At 35.2% G+C, this 21,110-nt stretch overlaps 3 protein-coding genes across 11 annotated transcripts in view; 2 read left to right on the forward strand and 1 right to left on the reverse strand.

Moving 5' to 3' along the window:
• Positions 1-1,366: 1,366 nt before the first annotated feature.
• On the forward strand, positions 1,367-6,565 carry LOC114358198 (Calcium and integrin binding family member 2). Its single transcript, XM_028312099.1, has 5 exons — positions 1,367-1,543; positions 4,321-4,355; positions 5,080-5,197; positions 5,650-5,777; positions 6,305-6,565. Exons 1-5 carry the CDS (start codon positions 1,493-1,495, stop codon positions 6,540-6,542), a joined length of 570 nt encoding a protein of 189 aa, XP_028167900.1. The 5' UTR covers positions 1,367-1,492; the 3' UTR covers positions 6,543-6,565.
• A 1,926-nt stretch (positions 6,566-8,491) lies between these two features.
• Ubc13 (ubiquitin conjugating enzyme E2) lies at positions 8,492-9,879 on the forward strand. Its single transcript, XM_028312098.1, has one exon. It carries the CDS (start codon positions 8,712-8,714, stop codon positions 9,165-9,167), a length of 456 nt encoding a protein of 151 aa, XP_028167899.1. The 5' UTR covers positions 8,492-8,711; the 3' UTR covers positions 9,168-9,879.
• Positions 9,880-16,944: 7,065 nt separating this feature from the next.
• The window catches only part of LOC114358171 (protein lin-10), an 89,229-nt gene continuing 85,063 nt past the window's right edge, over positions 16,945-21,110 (reverse strand). For all 9 annotated transcript variants that reach the window (XM_028312054.1, XM_028312060.1, XM_028312058.1 and 6 more), the window contains 2 exons: positions 20,897-21,037; positions 16,945-19,897 (listed from right to left, as the gene is read on the reverse strand). In XM_028312054.1, the coding sequence (XP_028167855.1) occupies positions 19,826-19,897; positions 20,897-21,037 (213 nt within the window). In that variant the 3' untranslated portion in view covers positions 16,945-19,825. The remainder of the gene's footprint in view (positions 19,898-20,896; positions 21,038-21,110) is intronic.

Below are 21,110 nucleotides of genomic sequence, written 5' to 3' on the forward strand. Positions count from 1 at the left end.
CTGACGAATGCTCACAGAACTGTAGTGGCTACGCATAGCGACTGTTGGATTGTATTGATTCAGACTGGCTGTTTTTATTTGCTATTGTTCTGTATAAACTTATAATAAATAAATAAAAACATGATGATGAGATTAAATACTGCATACTATCCATATCCAAGTATGTTTAGATCCGAAGTAAGAGTACTCGTAGTACTTACTAGTATCAACCACACGGTTTTTTCATACTAATTCATTACAATCATATTCATCGTTCGTTCGTTCGTTCGTCAAAGCCAAATGACGTCCACTGCTGGACAAAGGCTCCCCCAAGGTTTTCCACAATGAACGGTCCTTATTCATAATTCATTAAAATTGTAACTTGAAACAATTGAATAGTACTTTGTTTGTTTACTTGTGTCGCTTAAATCAAGCGTTAATTTTAACTTATCTACGAGTAAGGAAGTAAATAGTGTAAATAACAGTTAAAAGAGACTGGTTTAATATGATTAATGGGACTCACAGGGCCTGTTCATTTAGTTTTATTCGGGTTCGTTAGGTATTCATCGTAAGTTACAATGTTTGTTTGGTAACCTATGTGTGGTGTAGTTACCTAAATTAAACATTTATTATTTAATCGAGTTTACATTCTGCATTAAAAGCGATTTTTTCCGATTTTAAGCCTGGTATTAATAGGTATAAAGAGATTATGTGATGCGTTGAATGTACATAATGCCCCTGGTATTAATAGGTTTATAAAGATTATGTGATGCGTTGAATGTACAATCTACATACACAATACCCTGGGCACGCAAGTTGACCTTCTGTCACTTGACCTCCTTTTCCATAAAATTAGATATTATTTATTGTGAAATAGAAAACAAGTAATAAAGAAGAATGGCAATAAATAACAGCAATCAGCATAGTACAGACGAGGGCAGGGCGCGGCTAATAGTCTGCCCGTGCTGTGTCCATAGAGTTACAAAAGTGCTTACAATCATCAGAATATAATAAATAATTATTTAATGAAGTCGTATTATACATGTCTGGAGAAAATAAAATACACAGACCTACTCTTTTTCTATTAAGATTTATGATGATGTATTATAAGGCATAGAAAAATGTTTTATTTGGAAAAATCGACGGCTTGAACCTCCTACAACAGCGAGTTTTAGCCGTAACGTAAATAGGTAGAGTGCATCAAGCTAAATACTAATAAATCTTAAGGACTATAAAGATCTAATTCTACAAGGCCTGGAAAAAGGTGTGGTAAATGTCTACTAACATAAAACAAAATCTTAAGCCCAGTGTTTTGATGTTATAGCCATGTTGTTAGAGACAATTTTAAGAAATAAAAAAAATCATCATTTATGAAAGATTTTTTTGTTAATTTTTTTGGTGCACTATTAGTAAACATTTTTATTTGCCGTATCTAATCGTTCCTACACCGTCGCCGCGCCCCAACCAGCGGCAGGCAGTGTAGAGCGGGCGCGGCGGCCGGCCGCGCGGCGTCATGGGCAACAAAGTGGTCACCTTCACGGAGCAACAGTTGGAGGACTATCAGGTGAGAGATAGCCCACATTGTATGGCCTTTGTCCTCTTAAAAATATGTATAATAATAAAGCCTACTGATAACGCCACTCTTGTAGCGGATTTGTCGACACGACAAGAAGAAAAAGAATATTTAAAAAAATATGTTTTTCTTTACTAGATGAGAGTGCCCATTGTGAAGTGACTTATTCTTCTTATGGAACGGGAAAAAAATTCTAGTGCCCGTTATCACCATCAATCCCTAATTTTTAAGTGACCCCTATGTAAACAAAATTCGAGTTATTTGTTACTGTAGGGGTCACTTAAAAGTTAGGAATTGATGGTGAAAACGGGCATAGGTTTTCTTTAGACAAATTTAAAAAACTCTTAGATCAAAATAGTTAACCGGCAGACAGTGGTGACTGAGTCTGTTGCAGTGCTTCTTCTCAGCATTTGGCAAATGTTTGTCTCGAAGCGCTGGCAGGGCATAAAAAGAATGAGACATGTATAAGCTCCTTAAGAGCATTTGAAGATTTGTAAGTACTAATTTAATTAGTCTACATGAATAAAAATAGTTTTGATTTTGATTTACTTGTCCTTCATGGTGCAACAGTTGAAGACTATCAAGAGAGAGGCAGCCCAATGTGTAGTGGCCGTTTAGTAATTTCTACGGCCTCTCTAGAAAGTCTAGAGGGTTCCACTCGTAAAATACGGGCACAGTTGGTGTTAAATAAATATTTGAATTTACGAATGCTTGATACCTAGACATCTACACTACACACCCATGTAAATTCACTGAAATATTCGTAGTGTTGACTTTAAACTACGAAGTGGATTACACTGCAGTGTGAAAGATAATTCATTCGGATGTACCTAACAAATCTATGCTTTGTTTATGTTTACATTATGATTGTGGGATTGGGAATATGAAGTACGACTGACTCATGAATTTTGGCGTAACTATGAATCGTTGTTGAAGGTCCTTTAAGGGACAACAGTGGGCGGGCATTAATTGTATGTCGACGTGGCAGTCAGTTTTACAAATTATTGTTTTTTGTTACCACTAAATTCATCAACATAAACACTTTTTGCTATATTATTACTTAATTTTACAATGCTGTTAAGACCCTGCTAATTTGTAAGCAGCTCTAATTCAGACTCTTATCTGAAACCTAATAGTAGTAAGTACATATTTGCATAGACTTATGAAGCGATCCTGAGAAATGAGGTAAAAAATTTAGATTTTCCTCATCATCAGGTCATTTAGAGCACGACCCCCTCAATGGAGGATTTGGTCCACACTCCCTGTCCCCACGCTGGCCAGACGGGTTGGATTTTCCTCATAGAAAAGTATTAGTGAAATATTTTATTCAGTGCCAACTTTTTCTTTAGTTATGGAACCTGTTGAACCTTGGACAGAGTTGTACCTAAAACAATTGTATATATTTTTTAAATTATGCGGTTTTATGAAAAGTTGTCTAGGGTATTACATACGTTATTTGTCAACATTAACGTGAAGTTAGCTAAGATTCGCCGACGCCGTGCAAGTACAAGAAAAAATGGTAATTTAATATTTTACACTGACGCAGTAAGTTTTTGGAGGTTTACTTCATGTCAATTTATGAAAAATGTTGCATGTTTGACAAAACGGTTATAGTTAGAACGTAATCTTTATATATCTAGCTACTGGACGATATGAGTTTCAGATCCTAAGCTCAAATGGAAATGGGTTTATTATGCTTATTAAGTGAAGTAGTCGCAATGTTGTACCTTGACCACCCAACTAGCGATGTACCTTGGTCACTGATTTTCATTACGTTTTAATGAGAATTTTATTGTAATAAAAAAAACATATTATACTGTTATATATACAATGCCCCGAAGACCTCAAAATAGCAATTTAAAGTCTGTTTTTAATAAATATTTTTTTTAATTTCTAATGTTTTTTAAATTTACGTTTAATGTATCTTCATATGACTTTTTTAAGATTTTTTTGTTGATAAAGCGGTTTTAATGGATATTTTGCTAGAATTTATGTTAAATGATAAGAAATAAAAAAACTAGATTGCAAGTTAAAGCCACTCCAGCGCGTATTTTGTCCTACACGACATAACATAATATCAACATTCAACAAAATTTTCTAGAAAAAATGTTGAATATTATCATATTTTTGTTGCTTGTGTAAGGCTAAACATGGACTGGAGAGCCGGCTTAAACTTAAGTGATTTGTTGCCAAAAAATTGTGAAAAATAATTAGTACAAAAAATATGGATGAGGATCTTTTTTAAAAAAATACTTTTACTTAGATATTGTTGCTAATAACTGTAATAATTGGTATTTCAAATAATAATTTAACAGAAAATTAACAAATTGAAGCGAATATAAGCATTTATTTAAATTTAAATAGGTACAACGTACACGGTCCAAGGTACATCTGGTTTGTTGTACCTAGGACAGTTTTCCCTTTTTTTTTCTAGCAGCTAGTATGCCCAAATTTTTAAAATTATACACAATTTTATGAATGAATTATGTAGTTAATTAAATGATCTTTAAATATAACTGCACTAGACAAGTTTCCCTATCACCATTATTTTTCAAAAAATCAAAGTTCGAAAAACTGGCCTAAGTACAACAGGTTCCCCTACTCGTATTAAGTACAAATATGAGGAGTTACTCTCGAGCAAATAATACTAGTGCCAACTAAAATAAAAGATTTAGTTACGAGAATTTTGCCAAATAACACTATTTGACATCTAGGTCAGTCTGTCTTATAAAATAAATTATGTGAAAATTGTAATTATTTTTGTTTAGGACTGTACGTTTTTTACAAGGAAGGAAATATTAAGGTAAGTAAAAGTTTGCTTGTCACCACCAGTATTAGACAAAAGGTAAAAAATGATCTCTTTAAAAAAACTCACTGTTAGCTTGCCTTACTATATTTTGTTATGTAGGGAAAACATAATAAGCTGAAGAAGTTTAAATCAAGAAAATTCATAAATACGTAATACCTAGGGCTACACAGTTTTAAAGCCCAAGCATTGCTTTTATTTACCTAGATAATTAATCATTTTCTTTGAAATTGAATTTATAAGACAGTCAGTTCTAAAAAAGTTATAATACAGAGATGGTACTTTATCAAAATGTAATGCATTCAACCAGAATAAACTATTCTCTAACCAACTTTGCGTAACTTAAGTTTAAAACTATTGTGGTGAGCATGTTTGAAGTACTTTTACTTTTATAGCAACTGAAGCTACACCCTCTAGATTCTAGAATCTACGTGAATAGAACCTGTCTAGAAACAAAAAAAAACCCTGTCACATAAAAAAAGGTTTAGTAAATTGTCTATTTAGGACGAAAAGATTACCGCCCGCGTACGTAACTGCGCGAGGCTTAGTGGATTGTGACGTACTCCCGATTAAGCGGATTCCGGTATCGCTCACGTGGATTGAGATTCCCAAACAACTTGCTGGAGATTATGTAACACTAGCCTGTGACCACTAATAAAAACAGAAATATATAAAAGTTTGTTAAACCAACTACAATATAATTCGCTTTGATCACTTGCAGGGTGTTCAAACGGTTCAGAGAGGTGAACCCTGAGCTGGTGCCTAAACGGATGACGGAGAACCAGGCACACACTATAGCGGTGCCGGTGGAGGAAATTGAAAAACTACCTGAATTAAAGGTAAGAAGGTCCGTTAAACTAAAACAACCTATTAAAACAGTTACCTATCTTTGTTTATTAGCTACCTGGTTCAAAACGCTCAACCTAATGAAAAAATGGGACAAAATGTAGGTTAGGATTATTTACCTACTCTTTTTTTGTCCCAAACGCGGATTTCATATTATATAACAATATCCAACGTTCTTTAAAGATGTACCTTATCTTATCCTTCATCATTTACGATGTTCTGCTTTCCCCTTTTCCCTTTTTGATTCAAACTGTCACCCCCGAGCTGTCTCACTATAAAACCGTCTAAATTACGTCGTTCTAACTTATTATGTTTGGGAGGTATAAAAGGTACTCCCACAATAGATTAATCCCAGCAGTTACATTATTATCGTGGGTGTACAAATAAGATTTATCTATGAAAGTTACATTATCATTATCAACATTGTCTGCTGGTATGTTTTCAGGAGAATCCTTTCAAGCGGCGCATCTGCCAGGTGTTCTCCCACGACGGTTCTGGCAACCTGACGTTCGAGGACTTCCTCGACATGATGTCGGTATTCAGCGAGGCCGCACCGAGGGATATCAAGGCTTGGTAATATTTCTCCTTCATATTCTTATCATTATCATCGACATTTCAGCCATAGGACGTCCATTGCTGAACATAGGCCTCCCCTAATGTTTTCCACAACCGTCATAGTTTTAAACCAGGTTCTATTAAACACATAGCTCTATATAAGTAGAGAAGAAAAGCTTGGTAATACGATTCTTAAGGTCATGGTCTAATTTAACGCACGACTCCGCTTAAGTATACGATGTAGTAGAAATAAATTGCTATTAGAAAGGACCCAAGAATTTTCTTTAATTGGGTAAATTTTGTTTGGTCCTTCGTAATCTAAGAACCTGGAAGTACCTAACTAGTTCATCAATACATAACCATTACCAAATTAAGTCTCGAGGTATAGGGTCAGCTAGTTACCCAGAAAGCTAGTAACATAAATACCTAACCGACCTAAGTAGGTACCTACTAGACTTTAATCATAGCCATTAAAAAAATGTTATCTTGAAAAAACTTGTTAAAGACCCTGTAAGGAATTCTATGCATGTCCATTCTTTGTCCAGGTACGCCTTCAGAATCTACGACCTCGACGACGATATGTACATAGGTCGAGAAGACCTTCTAGAAGCGACGCGCCTCCTCACAAAAGGGGAGCTTCACCCCCAAGAGAGGGACGAGATAGTGGCCAGTGTGCTGGACGAGGCTGACGTGGATGGAGACGGCCGACTCTCCTTCATGGACTTCGAACACGTGGTCGTACGCGCCCCCGACTTCCTCTCAACCTTCCATATCAGAGTTTGAGATAAACGTTTTTCATGTTATTATAAATTGAGTTTTATTTCGCGTAAAGACGTGTTGTCGATCAATATCACATCGGCCTAAACATATCTGATGCAAAACAGCACACACTAACAAGCCATAAATAAGCATTAAGCACATTCTATGAATGCTTACCTTGTTGTATACCGTGGCTATGGTTCTTCTCATTTCATTTCTATTTGCTGTCTGCATACGAGTACTCTGAATGTAAGTTGGTTTGAACAGTTGAACACATCCCGTTCGCTATTTGTAGATAGTAAACTGTGATCTCAGTTACAGCGAGCAGATTTATATTCGGAACTTCCAGCTAAAACACAAGATATTAATTTAATTTAGTAAGTTCCATTTTACGCTGTATTTATTTATTTTTATTTTATTTATTGTAGAAGAACATACAATTGAAACCAATAACTAAAAAACTTGTTATGTACTTGTAACAATAACGACAGCGTAGATAGTACGTCTAGTAAGTAGGTACGTGTTGCGATGTTAAATGCCAGCTGCGATTAGGTACGGGTTCGATTCCCGCTTACACGCACGTAGTCCATGGACAATGACATATACCTATAACTACGATTAAATCTATTTAAATAGCTACCTACCTTAGGTTCCTACTAGAACCGTTAAATAAAGTAGTAAAGTATCGATGCTACTATCTACACAAACAGAATATGTAGGTGTAGGTATACCTACCAACCTATTATCTTATAGATAGAGTTAACTACCTCTCGGGGCTTGATGAAGCTCCATTGTAATTTGCCGGTTGCCGCAGGTCTAAAACAATTTGCCCAACCATTGATCCTGACAATAGCCCGATTGCCTATTATGGTCCGGACGGGCATGTTATTGACAATCACTTTGGAACAAGATCGAGCCGCAGCATTTGCATACGTACAGGTAGATGCTACATGACTAAGTAATTGAGCCACCCTACCTACGTAGTTTCAGTATTCTCGGGTCTAACTATCCCTGTCACTCATACTAGTAGCTCATGTGAGAGGGAGAGAGAGATTGATCGGCAAATTAGCAAATAATAAGCCCTGACAATGATAAGATGCGAAAGTAAATTTCAATAAGCTGTTGCAAGGAAAAAGATTTAACTTGCAAATGTTTTTGAATTGCTCCAAATTGATGTTCATATAGCCTAGGATTTTTACAACGATATAATCTTATCGTGGTATTTTATCTATTTTAGTAGATAAACCTATACAATTATCGTCTAAAATTAATAATAAAATTATATCGTGCCGCGCATCCGCAGGCATGTTGTGGTCTACTTATAGTTTTATTGCTTGAAAAATAATGCGTACCTTTAATAACATCCTGATTCTGTATTATGTAATGAGCAGTTCAAGCCAAGAAAGCAAGATCCGGTGAGTTGAAAATAAATAATGCCTAATTTCATAACTACGTTTTAGTTTTCCCGCCTTTGGTTACTAAATTTCCCTCGAGTCAGCCGTCATTTTTCCAATGTCATACATTTTATTTTTTAGCCAGTCACGGCTTCGGTTAAGACTAATTTAGCCAAGGTTTCCGATGTATCATAGACAATAATTGGATATTTTTAAGTCAGTAGATAATGCCACGACTATGATGCAGATTTTTTAAAATACACAAAATGATTGGCCTTTAGACGAGTTATAATTTTGAAATAAACTTCCCTTCGGCGCGTTTTTTAGTACGTATTGTACTTCGCTTTAATATCCAACTCCATGAAGCGATTTCGTAGTTAAAATTAATTTTTTATAACTTCTCTAGAGGACAAATATCTTTAAAGTTAACATAAGCATTAATGATTTATGCTTTACGTTTTAATTGATTTTATTAATCCATATAAGTTCAAAAATAATACCTAAGCAAAAACCGGTATTTACCGGAAAAATATTTACAAGTCGATGAACGCACCCATTATCTTTACTGCACGTGTTCTCTATAGATTTCAAGTCTATGTTGTCTGTGGTTAAAAATTGAAGTACCTTCGCTTTTGTAGTCGCATTTTCAGCGTTATCATGGCTAAAATGTTATTCTAATAAAAAGACGTGCCTCAATAATCGTCGTAAATACGTGCAGTGATAAGACAATTAGATATTTTATACAGTTATATGATTACTTGCTCTCATTTGTCAAATTGTGCTAGACCGCATATTTAAAATGGCAGCCCTACCACGTAGAATAATCAAAGAGACACAGCGACTGATGCAGGAGCCTGTGCCGGGAATCAGCGCGGTGCCCAGCGAAACCAATGCTCGTTATTTTCATGTAATCGTCACCGGCCCAGAAGACTCACCTTTTGAAGGAGGACTATTTAAATTAGAATTGTTTCTACCAGAGGACTATCCCATGTCAGCGCCTAAGGTTAGGTTTATAACGAAAATATACCATCCGAACATAGATCGGCTTGGTCGTATATGCTTGGACATACTGAAGGACAAGTGGAGCCCTGCACTGCAGATCCGTACAGTGCTGTTGTCTATCCAGGCGCTACTGTCGGCGCCTAACCCTGACGATCCCTTGGCAAACGACGTGGCTGAGCTTTGGAAGGTGAACGAGGGGGAAGCGATTAGAAATGCAAAGGAGTGGACACGGAGATACGCGATGGACAACTGAGCGCCTGTGCTGCCCGCACACACCCATCAGTGCCTCCCACGCGCGCGACTCGAGGTGCGAAACTAACAGATATCATGATTTTAAGAGTGCAAGTTATGTTATACACCTTAGACCGAATAACTTGTGAAGAGACAATTGTGGATAAATTTTTATTATTAGTGGGAACCCATGCGGCACGCCGGTCGGTGCCGCGGCCCACGCTCGCTCAGGCCCTCCCTGCATCTCTACGTAGCCTCGCCCTTCGGTCCGGAGCGGCTGCTTCGAAGATCCAACCGATAATTGTTTACCCATTCACATGTAGCTTCGTTACAATATTAGGTATGCATATTTTTTTACTATCATTAAAATAGCAAATATAATAAATATCTGGAGACTTAAAATGTATATATTTCATGGTTACAAATTTGGTTAATTTTATACAAAGGATAGCGTGTACTGTCACAAAGTTAATGTCTTTGTAAGTGTTGTGTCAACACCGCCCCTTGATTGAGTGCAGAATATTGCTTAATTAATTATATCAGTTTTCTGATCTCTAGTGATTCTGAATGTAATTTAATTTTCTCTTATAGAATGTGAAAGCATATTAGCCATTTTGTTTTTCACAGGATAAGCTACATCAACATGATTTCACTATGAATCTTTTGTGTACTATTTACGTCTTGTATAAAAGTTATCATTAAATTGTATTTATGTAAATTTAATTTGGCTTTGTGAGCAAAACTTCGAAATACATAATATACAAAAAGCTAACCAATATTTTATTTAGACACATCTATATCTTATTCTTCTATAACATTTTCATCAGTCTTTACTAATTAATATTATTGTTTATTTACAATAACCTTTGACATATCATTTTATCAAATCGATAACAAAACTACCAATTTTACACATCAGAATAGTATTTATTGCTACTTAGGCATCCGTATTATTCGATTTTTGTTAGAAAATTGATTCGTTATAAAAAAATGATTTTAAGTATGTTCAAGAGATAATGAATTAAAGGTCAAATGACATCTATTAATTGACATCTTACAGTAAAAAATAGCTCCTTTACTTATCAATTCATCCTGTTTCATTTTCATCAGTTTGTTATTATCCAACTAGTCTAGTTACAGCTGTCTGGCATGAATCAACTATGGTTCATTAAGTTTTACCGCAAAGATTGCTCATTAATTATATTTATAGTGTTACGTTAACACTCAATTTAGAGTGGATTAATTTTAATTTTTTATACAGCTTAGTAGACTGTTAATACAGAAAGTGTATCAAAGTTTATAATTTTTAGCAGAAATCATACATTTAGCAGTAAACATTGACTGTAGATTTTGGCTCACCAAACTAAACAAGCATATTTTAGTCAGTACCAAAATATCCTTGATTTAAAATTGTTAATAGTCACTGACCCTGAGAAATGGCGTTGTTGTTGTATTTGGTATTAGTATAATTTTTCTTATTCTTTTGTATACAGCTTCATGGTACAAAGATTGTCATATGCTTCTCTTTCAAGAAATCTGTCTGGGTGCAGCAAAAAATCTAGATGCTTCTCAATGGCTTAAGGGTTTATCTGTTATCAGTGATAATTATCATTATAAATTGATAATTATCTCTGATAAAATAATAATTGTTTAGTTATAGATTTCTTTTTAAATTTTCTTTATCATATTATTCCTCCTATTTTCATTTTTATTATCATTTAATTGTATTGGTATATTTTTTTTTTACAAGCAGGTACTCAGTTAAAAAACTATTTTATTGAAATCCTGAAACATATATTTTCAGCACATTTAAAAGTAAGGTAAACATTTAGAACTGAAGACATGAGATATAAGGTTGCTGACTGATTGCTCTTCCTTGATACTAATGAATGATGAGTTTACTTCACCCATTATTGCCGCTTCGAGAGGTTAATTTAATAAAGGGTACAGCTACAGTCAACTGTAGGTCAATCATGATGCAACGAGTTCTTATTCTGAGTTGAATCCCTATGGTCAACTGTACAGATGAGATGCAACTTCGCCCACTCCCCACCCGATGGGCGCCCCCAGATAACGACGATGCAAAAACGCATTTAGGAATAAATACATGAAGAATTTCATTGATCCTAGTATCAAACGAAAACTCTTTCAAATTGGGTTTTTTTTTCCAAAATAGCGATTTGTGGCTTACTGGGAATTTTTGTAATTGCCTCATTTTTCCGTTGTCAGATGGCGCCACATTCGCTACTCTTGAACTGCCTCCATGACAAATAGCTATCTGGAGTGGAGCAGGACCCTCACATCGTCATAGCTCTTTCCTATGTTCAAATTTTGTTAATCCTTTCGTAATAATGTAGTCCTTAAAACAACTGGACCCATGGCCCCGCGAAGCTTTCAGATGACAAGCATTTATGTTTTAATATGTAGGATTCATTAATCCTAAAAATTATGAGGGGATGCCCACGCGTTTGTTGGATAGAAAGCTTAATTTTTATGCAATAACATAATAATATTTTTCTTTATATCATCATAATTTTTTGCCCACCATTGTTTACTCCTCTCTTAGTACGCTTCTGAAATTGCTACATTATTCTAATCGCTCATTATCGACGCTGATAAGGCGTGATCTTCAAACTTTATCGGTTACAGGCCATTAGCCTTTAATGTACCAGTCTGACGATTGAATGAAGATAATGGGAAACCTCCTGTTTGGTGGTAAAGACAATGAACTGAAAACAGCGGGTGCCGCCATGCCGGTTATTTATTTAAAGACTTTATTGCACACACATAAGAATGTTCCGTACAAAAAGGCGAGCTTAATGGTTAGAACTTGTAAAGAACAATGTTTAAATAAATAAATTAAATATTCATATTATATTATCGCGTTAATCATGGTTTGATGATCCCGGAGTCATCTCCTCAGTAGCAAGACCCACATTGTCTCCCACTAGTGCCACTGCAGGACCTGAAGCAAGCAACACCTAAAGCAACACTTGGTTTCTACACTATTCGGTCGTACGTAAGTACCTACCTATTTTCTTCCGTATCTTCAGAAGTCGCATTTTCATTTATTAGGTATTCTTATAATTCAGATTTTTACATTAGAATATCATTAGGAATTAAACTACAAGAAGGAGATAGCATTCGTTAGTTCTTCGTCAATCTTAATAGAATGAAAAGAGATAGACTCAAATCTCACTATTGCGTTTGATGAGAGAGAACAAAATTATCAATTTAAAAAATACTGATAAAAGTAGAGGGTAGTCTGGTAGGTCTGTAGGCCTGTAGCTCTACCATGAGTTTACTCGAGTGGGTAAAAAAATGTATGGCAAATTGTACAGCGCCCCTAGCGGTTAGTAGCAGAACTAAAAACGGTAGAAGTAGGATTGAAGTTGTGTCCAAGAACGTCTCTTTCACTTTTATGATCTCCTAGTACATTTTGTTAAGTGTGTCCGCCCATCGAAAAGGAGAAATAAAATTGTTTCGTTCTTCGTTCCAAAAACGTTTTCAAGTCACCTTTGTGATGTCACTTTGGCTACCAAAGTACCAGGAGCACATACATTATAAGGAGGTAGCAAAACTACGAAGTATGTTTAATCTGTGGTACGGATGATGACATCAACAAAGCAAACACTAGCACCTAATGCCTTTGTAATAGAAAAAGGCGCGAACTTTCGAGGCGGGNATGTGCGACATAATAAACAATGAGTTTATACTCAAAGCCATTATCGACACCCTGATGAGTTTTTGTAAAAAAGATAATGTAATACCAGTCAATTCATCAACTATTAAAGAATTGTTTATTAAAAATGTCAATCAGAATGGATAGAAAGTTAACTATTTTACAGCACAACATACAGAGTTTAAAACCAAAAATTCCTATTTTATCACAACTTTTAGTTAATTTAGATGTTGATATTTGTGTTTTAAATGAAACTTGGCTGAAATCTTCTGACAGAATTAGATTTAGAGGTTATCAAATTTTTCGTAGAGACAGTGACACGGGTTATGGCGGTGTTGCCATTCTTTGTAAAAATTCTATTAAGTGTACAGTAATTTCCACTAACAGTAATGATAAAATACAGAATTTAGCCATTAGTATCCAAACTTCGGGTAATAATTCTATAAATTTAATGGGGGCGTATTGTCCACCTAGAAGAGGGCGATTTCCAATAAATACATTAAAAGATATTGTTCATTCATTACCTTCTCCTCTAATAGTCGTTGGTGATTTTAATGCTCACCACACAGCATTTGGTTCACAAAATAATAAGCCTCGAGGTATTCAAATATATGATATGTTAGATGAGCTTAATTTATGTATATTAAATAATGGCGAGGTCACTACTCTAGCTCGGCCCAATACTACTGCCTCAGCTATTGACATTTCACTTGCTTCACCTTCTTTACTTTCATCAGCAGAATGGTCAGTATACTATGAAGATAACTTGGGCAGTTATCATTTTCCAACAGTTATTAACCTAGAAATCGATGTAAATGTTTATGAGTACCCAAATAGACAGGAAAAATTTATTTATAGTAAAGCCGACTGGGCAGGTTATTATTGTAAATCTGAAAATGCTTTTAATATTATAACTTCAGAAGTAGATCCTAGTAATGCCTACGATAGCTTCTGTGAGATACTTAATAATTTAAAACTAGAGTTTGTTCCAGTTCACAAAGTTTCAAATAGTAATCACAAATCATTTAAGCCTGTTCCTTGGTGGAATGAGCGTTGTTCAGATGCAGTACAAGCAAGCAAATTCGCGCTTCGTATGTATCGACGATATCCCTCAATGGATAATTACTTGTTATATAAAAAATTAGATGCTGCCAAAAAATTGATAATTAAAGAGGAAAAGTCTCTCAGTTGGAGAAATCTTTGCACCGGCTTTGATCGCACTACACCTATTAACAAAATTTGGAATTTCATTAAAATGTTTAATCACAAACGTCCATCTACCAAAAATATAGAAAATGATGTATTAAATGACTTTTTAGGAAAGGTCACATCGGATAAACCAGCAGATGACACTGAGAAATTAAATGATATCTTTGAGTCTAATGTATTAAATACTCATCTGAACTTACCATTCACCTATGATGAATTTGTCTTGTCTTTAGATAGTAGAAGAGATACCACACCTGGGCTTGACGATTTTCCTTATATTTTATTAAAACGTTTACATAAAAGAGCTAAGCAAATCTTACTAACTATATTTAATAATTTATGGACGAACAATATCATTCCAACTTCTTGGAAAAGTATAGCTGTAGTACCGATTTTAAAGCCTGATAAAGATCCTAATTCGGCTGAATCTTATAGGCCAATTTCTCTTTCATCATGCGTAGGTAAAGTCTTTGAAAATATGTTGAAGAACAGGTTGGAATTTTATGTAGAATCCAGACTAATACTCCCATCAGATCAATTTGGCTTCCGTAAGGGCAGAAGCACACTTGATAGCCTTTTAAAATTTAGCGGTGACATAGAAGACGCATTCTGTGAACATAGCTATTTAGTAAGCGTTTTCCTTGATGTTAGTGGTGCTTTTGATAATGTGAATTTGCCAACCTTAGTAGAAATTTTACACAGTTACAATATTCCCGGAAAAGTTTGCCAGTGGATTTTCAATTTTTTTAATTCTAGATTAGTGTATATTAAACATAACCACACCATTCACGGTCATCAAAGAGCGTATAAAGGAGTAATGCAGGGTGCAAGTATTTCCCCCTTAATGTATCTCTTGTACACAGCCGAATTTCACAAATATGTTTCTGTAAATAATTTATCAATATTACAATATGCAGATGATATTGTACTATATACTAGAAATAGAAATATATCAGAAGCTGAAGCAACTCTCAATGAATCGTTGAATCTTCTGTTTTTGTATTATAAAGAAAGATTAAAGTTAGATATTAATCCACAAAAAAGTTCATTGATGGTGTTCAGTAGGAAAAATGATTCTGATTTTGTAAATTTAAATGTAAAATATTGCAATGTAAATATTAGTTTAGTAGGAGAAAAGAAATTTTTAGGCTTGTTTTTTGATTCCAAAATGTATTTCAATCGTCATGTAAATAACGTAGTTTGTAAAATGCAAAAAACTGTAAATATTATGAGATGTCTTGCTGGTGTGAGTTGGGGCATGGACCCCAAATTACTTAATCTAATATTTAAGGCCATAGTCAGAAGCCACTACGATTATGGTTTAATAGTATATGGTAAACATATCAGTCAGTTTCTTTATCGGAGAATTGAAGTTATGCAGAATAGAGGTTTAAGAATTATTACAGGTGCTTTTTGCTCGACACCAATAAATTCTCTCGAAATAGAAGCTGGCATACCACCTCTATCTGTAAGATTAAAATATTTGACTGAGAAATTTTATTTGAAAGTATTGGCTAATAAATTTTATTTAAATCTTTATCATAAAAACAAAACTTTGCAAGGTCAACATTTAGTAGAACTTAAGGAAGTATGTAAATGCATAGACCATAAAGAGAATTGGGACTTAGGCACTTTAGAAGTTCAGACGGTAAAACCAGCAGTTTGCTCAGCGAATGTGAAAAATAATACGGAGTTTTTAGAATATGTAAATACAAAGAAGTCAGGATATCGAAGAATATATACGGATGGGTCTAAGACAGAAGAAAGTACAAAGGCTGCATACTATGACTCGGACATAAGATTTGGCAGATGCTTTTCTTTAGACCAAAATGCATCAATATTTACAGCAGAAGCTTTTGCTATAAGCACCGCTTTGCAATATATCCAAGGAATTGAGGATACTAACACCTTTTTGATTATAACTGACTCATTGAGCGTACTTAAATGTTTAGAAAATGCGCACATCTCGTATAAGACGAACATTTACATAACCAAAATTAGACAAATAATATTGGAAAGTCAGAATAACAAGAATATTGAATTTATGTGGGTTCCCTCTCATTCTGGGATAACTGGAAATGAAACTGTGGACAAACTTATGAAGATACGAAATCCATACAACAATCCACTTTATCCAGCTCCGCCAGTACCTATTACCGATTATGACTCGATTTTGAAAAAAAAAAAAAAAAAAAAAATGCCTTTGTAATAGGTGCTATTTTACAACTGTACAAGTGGAAAAGAGATGCAACCATATGACTGGTGAGAAAGAGACAGGTTATTGTGGGCGGGGTCGGGGGTGGGTAGACAAACACTCCTTTCATTCTTATGCGCTCCTAGTACTATTTAAAAACTTCGTTACTTTTTAGTGCCAGTAGATGTCTCAGCACTCCCCCGTCAGACATACGTCATGCTCTTGATATATTCTGGGCGCCTGGTACTTTCTGTGACATTTGTACGTTGAATCACCGCTTAGTGGCGCTTGTTGTTTGGTATGAATTTTAATTTGTTCGATGTTAAAAATAATACCAAATAGTGGAGTGAGTGGTGTCCCCTTTTGGTCCCCTTTCCATTTATTTTTATATGAAGGAATTATTTGAGGAGTACCAAATTATTACGTTGTAGGTGCCGGGATGAGATTTTCAAGAGACAAAAACATTGCATATTTTTTCTTGTCTTCTGAATACTTCATTTTCATAAAATGTTGGTTTGGCACCTCTCATGGAAACAAATAGCGTTTGATAATGAAACAACGAATCAGTTTGTTCAGTTTATTCTTAACTTTAATGCAGACTAGAATAATACTCTTAGAAATGAGAACAACAATAGTTATTTCACATGTTACAGTGTACCTACCATATACCAGCATCCACAATAAAAGGCTATTTATTATCAGTGTTTCTCAATGTAAATAAATCTTATTCACAACAGCTAGCAATATAAAATTACATATCAGATTGTATACCTATTATATTATGTTAATAAATTGATTGATAAATTAACAAGGGATAGGTCGACGCCCTTGACTGAAACTATTACATATCTCATTTACAATAAACGACTCAAAACAATGTTTTCCTGTACTAAATAAAAAACTAAACTGTTAAATCGGAGCAAAACAGATATTCAATAAAGATATTCAAAATAATATGTATATGACTGTGCTAATTCAATAATGATTCATACTGTGATTGTATCTATTTTTATAGGATCAAAGTGAGCTTGCTACATAGTGTGAATTAGTTTTATACATAGAAGAGTCAGACAGTAAAATTATGATAGTACATTTTGTGAGTTTGTGCCTAGATCTCAAAGTGTAGCAAGGCTGCACTATCCAATATTGGCCATCGACAAAAAACTACAAGGCCAATAGAGTTTTCGACTAAAATACAAATAAGTATACCTATTACCTAATTGATAGGGCGTCGACCGTTGCAACTAAATCATAAGTTTGTAGGGCAGCCAATTATAATAAAAGGGACATTTGAACAAGGAGTAGGTATTAAATAGTAGGAAGCGGATTACTTGAGTGGTTGGACTAATTTGGTGGCTATAAATAAATATTTTATACATAAATAAATATAGAAACTCGTCCTCAGAGCGCTAAGCTTAGCTAAGAACACAGGAAATACATACATACAATATAATATAGGTTACATATGCTATAGCGACACTATAAAATTTACAAAATATGATATATCTTTGAAACGCTACACGAAATAATGCTTTTATTTATTAGGTACCTATATCGACTAATCAATTCTTTTTTATATTGATCACCGTTGATCCGCGGTTGAGAAAATGGCGCGAATCAGGCATTTGATAAAGATGCTGACACGAACGATGCTGCGCGCCTGAATCACAATCATTTTGGGAACCTGAATGCTCTATCTAAGCTTTACACGTGTGACCTCTCCGACAGAACAACACTTCAAAATCACACGTCGATATTTATACATTCGGTACTTCCTATTTAGCTCAGAATCCTCAAATAAATGTTGTTTTGTCAAAGAAGTCTCGTATGAAATGGATTTGAACTATGGTGCAATGTCGACAAGAGAAACAAAGAATAGAATAACGCACACTATAAAAAATATAAAATATACATTTCGAATTCCTATGATAAAATATCTACCTAATTAATAAAATAAATAAAATGTAAAATGTTGGAATGGCTCGATACAAGTGAAAACGTAATTAGAATATTAAAAATTGTTCTTCATTTAACAACAGATCGTAAAAACAACTAGAGTAAAAAAATGGCAATAATAAAAATATGGCTTGAGGAAAATATTTTACCAAACAGATCCTAAAACTATAGTTTCCCGAACACTTCAACGTGGTCAATTTGGTTTGTGGAGTATTTTTACAATTTCAGCAACTGTTAAGAAATTAAACAAACTTTCGAGAAGCTTCTAAAAAAATGTTCGAGAAATTGGTGGTATTCTTAAACCATTCAATCTTTCATATCGAAAACCAATTTTTACTAACACCATACCAATCTTTCTTCTACCAATGAAAACCATAATACCAAGGTCGTTTTACAACTAGGCCCTTTACAATACCGCTTATATTAAACATTTATTTAAAACTATTTAATATTCTCGGTAAAATGTGTCATGAAAAATTAGGAAAGGGGAAAAAACATTAGTAAACCATACAACAGACTTGACTGACAATAGTAAATACGAAACTATCTAAGCAGATATGAGTGGGTTGATATAATCATTCGTTAAATGGAGTATGTAATGTATACACATTGTCATGAGAATACGTATGCCGATTTGGACTTGCTACCGTTAACGTCAAACAACCAGATGGATCCAATTCTGATATTATTCAATTGTTTCTGTAACTCTAGCAGGATTTCATTATGAAACTCTCTGTTACTAGTGTTCTTCTTCATTTATTGGAAGGAAAGAGATAGCTTACTTTTGAAAACAATGAACGTATCAGAATTGGACCCATTTAAGAACGTGATCAATATTGTCCAGTGTCGAATCATCGCTTTCTGAATGTATACTCTTGACATAGATTTTCGGACTTAACACTAAAATTCGACGTAGCAAATACAAACCGGTGAGACGAAAGTTACAGAGTACAACTTATGACCTATCTTACCTAGCCACGTAAGCATATAAGCATTTGAAACTTGACATCACATAACTTAGTTGTTTGAGTATTTTTGTCAGCTAAGCTACTGTTTAGCTCTATTCTCGCCTTTAGTACAATATTTGTTATGTCCACGGTTTTTGGTAAGCAACTCCCTGCAGATTTTCCTTTACATTATAGGTAGGTAATAACAATAAAGAACTAACTCTTGATATGAGGTCCTCCACAAGTGAAGCATTTTTTCAAAGGAACTTTATCGTTCAAATTATTAAGAAAGAGGCAGTTTTACTGTACTGTATATTGGACAAAATAATCTTTATACAGAATACGACTGTACTGTACTATATAGAGGGTTGTCATGTATTGGACAACATAGTGGGTACCTCTATTTATAAGATGGCTTGTAAATACAGTCAGTACAGGTTGTTGCTATAATGTATACAGGTTGTTGCTATGTATACAGGTTATTGCTATACCATACAGGGTGTTGCCATACCGTATACAGGTTGTTGCCATACCGTATACAGGTTGTTGCCATACCGTATACAGGTAATAACCTGTACCTGTGTAATAATAGCTATACCATACAGGGTGTCGCTATACCGTATACAGGCCGAGAACAGAGCTCGCGTGGGCGCGTATATGTAAGCAGGCACTTGTGGCGGCGGCGCGCGCGCTTAGATGAACACCGGGTTCTCCTGCCCGGTCAGCAGCCGGAACATCGACGTCGGCATCGTCTTCATTAGGATCTGGAATGGTAGTATTGTATTATAAGTGTGTGTTGTATTAATAGTAATAGTAATCTGAATTACTATGTTTAAAAAGAAATAATAATAAATACACTTTATTGCACACCAAAGATAAGAACAGAAAGAAAAGGAACACACAAGGTACAACTAGGCGGTCTTATCGCTATGAAGCGATCTCTTCCAGACAACCTATGGTGAGGACAGTTACTTAAAAAAAATATGAAGGGGAAGGCGGTGTCGACACTAAAGAAATAAATGAAAACAAAAGGCATAAAATTTAAACCAAAATAATACATACAAATAATACACAAAATATATTAATATATACATAATTATATAAAATACATACAATATATACCTACATACATACATACTTACTATAGGTCTTACATAATTACATTTACATAGAAACTTACTATAGGTCTCATAATATGGTTAAGGTTACTCAAAGGGCGATAGCGTAAGTATGGTACGTGATCAAATAAGAAATTAAGTTGAAGTCGATGACCGTCGGGACAGAAAAGTGACCAAGTGCGCGAAAAACGTAGTGTAGGCAGGCTGGAACTCCTTAGATCAATGATCTGGTAAAGGTCTAGCGCAGGTCATTGTGGAAATCCTTGAGGGAGGTCTTTGTCCACCAGTGGACGACGAATATCTTTTAAAACACGGTTGACGATGCGCTCGTGCTCGATGCGACGACGCTCTGCGAGTTGATCTCGATGATGCGGTGACGTCAGCCGTCACATTTTATGTCAATGCAATATACTAAATAAGGCCACGTCTTCATCCGTCCCATAATAATGCTAATGCATTATCTTTAACGCACCTCGCCCACAGAAGTGGCCAGTAAATTAACGATGCGCTCGTGCGGCACGGCGACGACGCTCTGCGAGTTGATCTCGATGATGCGGTGACGTCAGCCAATGGATATTATGTCAATATTCATTGACCGTGTCTTCACCCGTCGCATATAATGCTAATGTAATATCTTTAACGCACCTCGCCCACAGAAGTGGCCAGTAAGTTGACGATGCGCTCGTGCGGCACGGCGACGACGCTCTGCGAGTTGATCTCGATGATGCGGTGGCCGACGCGCACGCCGCCGCGCTCCGCTATGCCGCCGCGGAGTAAGCTGCATATCTACAGATAATATAGATTTTAATCATTCAACTATTCTAGGACACCCTGTATACCAGGGGTGGCCAACCGGTCG

Source organism: Ostrinia furnacalis, unplaced genomic scaffold (genome assembly GCF_004193835.3).
Source record: "Ostrinia furnacalis isolate ACB-3 unplaced genomic scaffold, ASM419383v2 OfSCF3746, whole genome shotgun sequence".
In the NCBI taxonomy this organism is placed as follows: domain Eukaryota; kingdom Metazoa; phylum Arthropoda; class Insecta; order Lepidoptera; family Crambidae; genus Ostrinia; species Ostrinia furnacalis.

Excerpts from the sequence above, each read along its gene's own strand:
- LOC114358198 (XM_028312099.1), top strand. The coding sequence starts at position 1,493 with ATGGGCAACAAAGTGGTCACCTTCACGGAGCAACAGTTGGAGGACTAT. Across the intron at positions 4,356-5,079 it reads ACAAGGAAGGAAATATTAAG|GGTGTTCAAACGGTTCAGAG; the intron begins GTAAGTAAAAGT and ends GATCACTTGCAG. Across the intron at positions 5,198-5,649 it reads AAAAACTACCTGAATTAAAG|GAGAATCCTTTCAAGCGGCG; the intron begins GTAAGAAGGTCC and ends GTATGTTTTCAG.
- Ubc13 (XM_028312098.1), top strand. The coding sequence starts at position 8,712 with ATGGCAGCCCTACCACGTAGAATAATCAAAGAGACACAGCGACTGATG.